General features: G+C 44.7%; 1 protein-coding gene across 2 annotated transcripts in view; it reads left to right on the forward strand.

Moving 5' to 3' along the window:
* igf2bp1 (insulin-like growth factor 2 mRNA binding protein 1) overlaps nucleotides 1-5,171 on the forward strand; it is a 66,914-nt gene extending 61,743 nt beyond the window's left edge. The window contains exons 13-15 of one of the 2 annotated variants that reach the window (XM_061982191.1): nucleotides 1,856-1,987; nucleotides 2,063-2,176; nucleotides 3,459-5,171. In XM_061982191.1, the coding sequence (XP_061838175.1) occupies nucleotides 1,856-1,987; nucleotides 2,063-2,176; nucleotides 3,459-3,605 (393 nt within the window). In that variant the 3' untranslated portion in view covers nucleotides 3,606-5,171. The remainder of the gene's footprint in view (nucleotides 1-1,855; nucleotides 1,988-2,062; nucleotides 2,177-3,458) is intronic. The other variant, XM_061982190.1, reaches the window with a different exon arrangement.
* Nucleotides 5,172-6,000: the final 829 nt, after the last annotated feature.

Here is a 6,000-nt window from a genome sequence, read left to right on the forward strand (position 1 = left end):
TCTGCGTGTCGCAGGATATCCACACATTCTTGCCATCTCTGTCGTAGCATAGCTTTCGTCGATAAAGTGTGCGGAACAAACGTCCAATTTCTTGCCACTTTCGCATCTTTGGGCCACTGGTGCAACTTGAATCCGTCCCTGTCCGTGTTGTTACACCCTCCGACAACACACCAACGAGGCATGAAGTCTCCAAGGTACGGAAAACAGTCGAAAAAAACGGAAAATAACACAGCTGATTCGACTCGGTGTTTGAGAAAATGGTGGATTGCTTCCCGATGTGACGCAACGTTGTGACGTCATCGCTCCGAGAGCGAATATTAGAAAGGCGTTTAATTCGCCAAAATTCACCCATTTAGAGCTCGGAAATCGGTTAAAAAAATATGGTATTTTTTCTGCAACATCAAGGTATATATTGACGCTTACATAGGTCTGGTGATAATGTTCCCCTTTAAAGAAATTCATAAAGTCATGGAGCTACTGGGAGGAGTACCTTGTTGGGTTAGCGATGCTACTGTACTAAACAAAAATTTAGGATCGTTTTTATTGAGGCGGATAAGATTGGAGTAGTAACTAGTTTTAGCTAAGGTAAGCGTGCGTTTATAAGTTATTAAACTATCACTCCATGTTTGATGGAAAATCTCAAGTTTAGTCGCACGCCATTTGCGTTCCAGCTTTCTACATGATAGATCAAAGCTCTGGTTTATACTGTAAACCAGGGGTACGCCTTTTAGAGACCTTTTTTAGCTTTAGCTGTGCTATACTATCAATGGTGTTGCGCAGAGCATCGTTAAAGTTGTTAGTGAGGTTATTGATAGAGCCCACATCATTTGGGAATGGCACCATTACCGAAGGCAGTAGGCCAGCAAGAGTCATAATTGTGACAGCATTAATGTTGCGGCTGCTAAAGCAATGGTTATTAGTAGCTTGTTGACAATGAGTCAGAACTTTTAATTTTATAAGGTAACGATCAGATATTACTTTAGTGTATGGGAGTATGATAACTTTGGAGGTGGTGACCGGACAAGGACTAGATCTATCCTATTACCATTGCGATGCGTGGGTTCATTTATTATTTATGCAAGACCACACCTATTAACAATAGACTGGAGCGCCACGCACGTAGGGTCTGACGGGGTATTCATATGGATATTAAAATCCCCCATTACAATTATATTATCTGTGTCCTTCACTAGATTAGCGACAAACTCTGAAAATTCACTGATAAAGTCTGAATAGGGCCCAGGGGGGCGGTAGATAACAGCCAGATAGAGAGGTAGTGGTGTGACAGACCTCATAGTAAGTTACGTTTATTTTGTGTTGTGCGCCTTAAATAATTTTGATCACATCTAGGAATTGATATGATGAGGATCTTCAGATTATTTGCTTGGTGCTGCGATAGATTGAAGGTGTCATATTTTGCCACCTCAGTAGAATACATGTTCACCTCTGGCACAGTCTCTACAGAAAAAACTTTATGTGAGTTGTGTATTATTCTTCCAGAAATGCTGTGTGTGCAGGAATTTGTGTGCTGGTTAGTTCTAGCTTAACTGACTCCTCACTCGGACTAACAGACACTGTAATTGCCTGTGTCCGAGCTTGCTCTAGTGAAGTTAGTCAAGTGTGACTCAAACAGTAATCTATGGTTTTGGGAAGAGTGTTGGCACCTTCCTGGTTAGGTGAAAGCTGTCCCTCCTAAGCAAGCCCAGTTTGCCCCAGAAAGAGGGCCAATTATCAATAAACATTAGTCCCTATAAAAATTAGCCAGCCACTTGTTAAGCGAGACTAATCTGCTATACCTGAAATATTTCCAACATGGGACATTCTGGGATGCAACATTTTGAACGTTGCTTTCCAGGCGCAGGGACGAATATACGGCAAGCTGAAGGAAGAGAACTTCTTTGGGCCAAAGGAAGAAGTCAAGCTGGAAACCCACATCAAGATGGCGGCTGCCGCTGCAGGAAGGGTGATTGGAAAAGGTGGCAAGACGGTGAGATAAAAGACTTGACGCTTGCTTTACCGCATTATTTCTACCAGTCTTGTAACCACGTTGGAATGTTATTAGGTGAACGAGCTGCAGAATCTCACGGCAGCTGAGGTGGTCGTGCCAAGGGAGCAGACACCTGATGAAAACGACCAAGTCATCGTCAAGATTATTGGACATTTCTACGCCAGTCAGGTAGTCTATAAACTCATCAATTTGATCAACTGGAGAGATAGAGAGCGCTTCTTCCTTTGCCAAAATAATCCATCCACCTCACAGGTGCGCTACTGATTAGGCAGCACAGATGCACCTTTACCACCGTAGAAACATGTCCACCAGAACTGTTGCTGATGAATTTGGACCTCAGCATCTTCAACAGTCTTTGACCGTAGAAACATGTCCACCAGAACTGTTGCTGATGAATTTGGACCTCAGCATCTTCAACAATCTTTGACCGTAGAAACATGTCCACCAGAACTGTTGCTGATGGATCTGGACCTCAGCATCTTCAACAATCTTTGACCGTAGAAATATGTCCACCAGAACTGTTGCTGATGAAGCTGGACCTCAGCATCTTCAACAGTCTTTGACCGTAGAAACATGTCCACCAGAACTGTTGCTGGCGTAGCTGGACCTCAGCATCGTCAACAATCTTCGACCGTAGAAACATGTCCACCAGAACTGTTGCTGAGGTAGCTGGACTTCAGCATCTTCAACAGTCTTTGACCGTAGAAACAAGTCCACCAAAACTGTTGCTGATGGAGCTGGACCTCAGCATCTTTAACAGTCTTTGACCGTAGAAACATGTCCACCAGAACTGTTGCTGATAGAACTGGACCTCAGCATCTTCAACAATTTTTGACTGTAGCAACATGTCCACCAGAACTGTTGCTGGCGGAGCTGGACCTCAGCATCTTCAACAATCTTTGACCGTAGAAACATGTCCACCAGAACTGTTGCTGATGGAGCCGGAACTCACTATCTTCAACAGTCTTTGACCGTAGAAACAAGTCCACCAGAACTGTTGCTGATAGAGCTGGACCTCAGCATCTTCAACAATCTTTGACTGTAGAAATATGTTCACCAGAACTGTTGCTGATGGAACTGGACCTCAGCATCTTCAACAGTCTTTGTCAGAAGAAACTGTCGCTTCATTGTCATAAGATATCATCCTAAATATTTGTGAAGATTTTTCCCGTGAAGGTTCAGGCCGAGCCGTCCAAGAGCTGCACAGGAAATATCTCACTGCCAAGCAAATTTGTCAAGCAGGTGTTTGCTTGTCTTACAAAACTGCACTTTTTGGAACATTAATATGCACACCTGTGAGGTGCGTGGATGATCTGGTCAAAGAGGAAGTGCTGATATTTGAAAGAAGCTGTCAGCTTTCGGAGTTGACTTCCTGAAGAAAAACCTTGCGTTGATATTTTTGTGTCTTCAGTGAAATTTGTGTTGAGCATTGCGGTCTTTTGTCTTCCAGTTGGCCCAAAGGAAGATCCGAGACATTCTGACTCAGGTAAAACCGCCGCAGAAGGGCGGGGGCGGCCCCTCCGCCCAAAGCCAGGTGTTCTCCGACAGGTGCAGCCCCACGCAGGGACTGACACAAGACCAGCTGCGCAGGAAGTGAGGGACCGTGCTCGCTCCTCGCGCACCGCCGGGCAGACGCTCGCCTGGTTGACGGACGGATGGACGGACGGACGGATGCGGAGACACAAATTGAGAAGTTTAAAGATTTGAAAGGAAGCGCGAGTCAAAGACTTTGGATGAAAGGACTTTAGGACCAAGAAAGCCAACGACAAGAAGAGAGACTGATTGAGGGATGAAAGAAAGGAGGGAAAGGTGTCCTCCTGGTGTGCCTTGGTGGCCGTGCAGACCTTGTGAGCCCACCTGCTTGTCCTAGTCTTGGTGCTTGCAAATCCTCTACTTGAGGTCCCTTACAGTCGGACGTTTTCTACGGTCCCTAAGAGAATTTTATTGTATAGAAATGTTTTTATTGCAGTAGTAAGCAGTCAGGAGAGGGAGCAGGAAGGCTGGCGAGGAACATATTTCTTCCTCAGGTGAAGATATGTCTTTGATCCTCACACCTTCATTTTCATGGTGGACTCCTTGAACAGAGGAAGACAGAACCAATCAAATAATCGAGTCAAGCTGCTGCCAAAGAGCTCAATTTGAGTCTCATTGTCCCACTGATGGGTTGTTACAGCTGTAATGCTGGCATGTAGTCCATTCCAGACTTGTGTAGGTCTACAATCGTGTCCTGAGATCAGTTCTTTGGTCTTGCCCCTGGTGGGGAAGAGGCTTAGTCCTGAGATCAGCCCTTTGGTCTTGCCTATGGTGGGGAAAAGGCTTAGTTCTGAGATCAGTTCTTTGGTCTTGCTCATGGTGGGGAAAAGGCTTAGTCCTGAGATCAGTTCTTTGGTCTTGCCCACGGTGGGGAAAAGGCTTAGTCCTGAGATCAGCCCTTTGGTTTTGCTCATGGTGGGGAAGAGGCTTGGTTCTGAGATCAGTTCTTTGGCCTTCCTGCAGGCCAGTTGCACTCCCTTCAGGCTCTCTCAGCCTCTTTTGGGACTCTTGCAGACCAGCTGTGTCTCAAAGTCCCAGGGCAACAGTTGCTGGGAATCAGTTTGGGATTTTAAGACTCTGTGAGCAATGTTTGAGGTGCTCCTTGTCCTTGGACCTCCAAAAAAGTAGGGTAAGAGCAGAGTCCAAGCAAAGCCTGCATGCATGTTGTACTGACACAGACTGGACACTAGAGGGCAGTATACTCACAGCTGACTAGGAGTGATTCATGACTCTTTTCATTCATTCTCTGTGAAGCTGCCAGGCCGTGCATCATCTTTGAGGACATGTCAAATTCCTGGAGGGACTGATTCATGTCTGGATCTCTAAAGGTTCTGTCTCTGTCTGCTCAAATAAATTCACCATCAAAATGATGGACTGCTGAAAACTACACACTCAGCAGGGATTCAAAGACTTATTCTTCTTACTCGTTCTATTGTAAACAGGAAATGAAATATTCGAGCTGCTGTCTGTCACTGGCTGCAGATGACACATCTTTTTACACCAAAAACACCACAGCTCGCACTTGTACCATTTCAGCATAACCTCCATTTACGAACCTAATTGGTTTTTGGTCATGGTTCGTAAATAAAAAAAAAAATACATGAGAAGTTTGTATAGTGAAGCAGAGTTCCTTATAAGAAACTATATAAAGTTGAATGAATGGTTCTCGCATCCACAAAAGGCTCCATTTTAGCTTTATATATATATATATATATATATATATATATATTACAGTACAGTATATATATATGTGTGTGTATATATACACACACATACGTGTATACACACACACATATATGTATATATATATATGTATATATATATATATACACACACACACACACACATATGTGTATATACACACATATATGTATGTGTGTGTATATATATATATAAATATATATACACACATTGTGTGTACACACATGTGTATACACACATATATGTGTATATACACACTGTGTGTACACATGTGTATGTATATATATGTGTGTATATATAATGTGTATATTTGTATATTTATATAATGTATGTATGTGTATGTATAGCTATATCCATCCATCTTCTTCCGCTTATCCGAGGTCGGGTCGCTGGGGCAGCAGCTTAAGCAGGGAAGCCCAGACTTCCCTCTCCCCAGCCACTTCGTCCAGCTCCTCCCGGGGGATCCCGAGGCGTTCCCAGGCCAGCCGGGAGAGATAATCTTCCCAGCGTGTTCTGGGTCTTCCCCGTGGCCTCCTACCTGTCGGACGTGCCCGAAACACCTTCCTAGGGAGGCGTTCGGGTGGCATCCTGACCAGATGCCCGAACCACCTCATCTGGCTCCTCTCGATGTGGAGGAGCAGCGGCTTTACTTTGAGCTCCCCCCGAATGACAGAGCTTCTCACCCTATCTCTAAGGGAGAGCCCCGCCACTCGGCGGAGGAAACTCATTTCGGCCGCTTGTACCCGTGATCTTGTCCT

This window comes from Nerophis lumbriciformis, linkage group LG24 (genome assembly GCF_033978685.3).
Source record: "Nerophis lumbriciformis linkage group LG24, RoL_Nlum_v2.1, whole genome shotgun sequence".
Lineage (NCBI taxonomy): Eukaryota > Metazoa > Chordata > Actinopteri > Syngnathiformes > Syngnathidae > Nerophis > Nerophis lumbriciformis.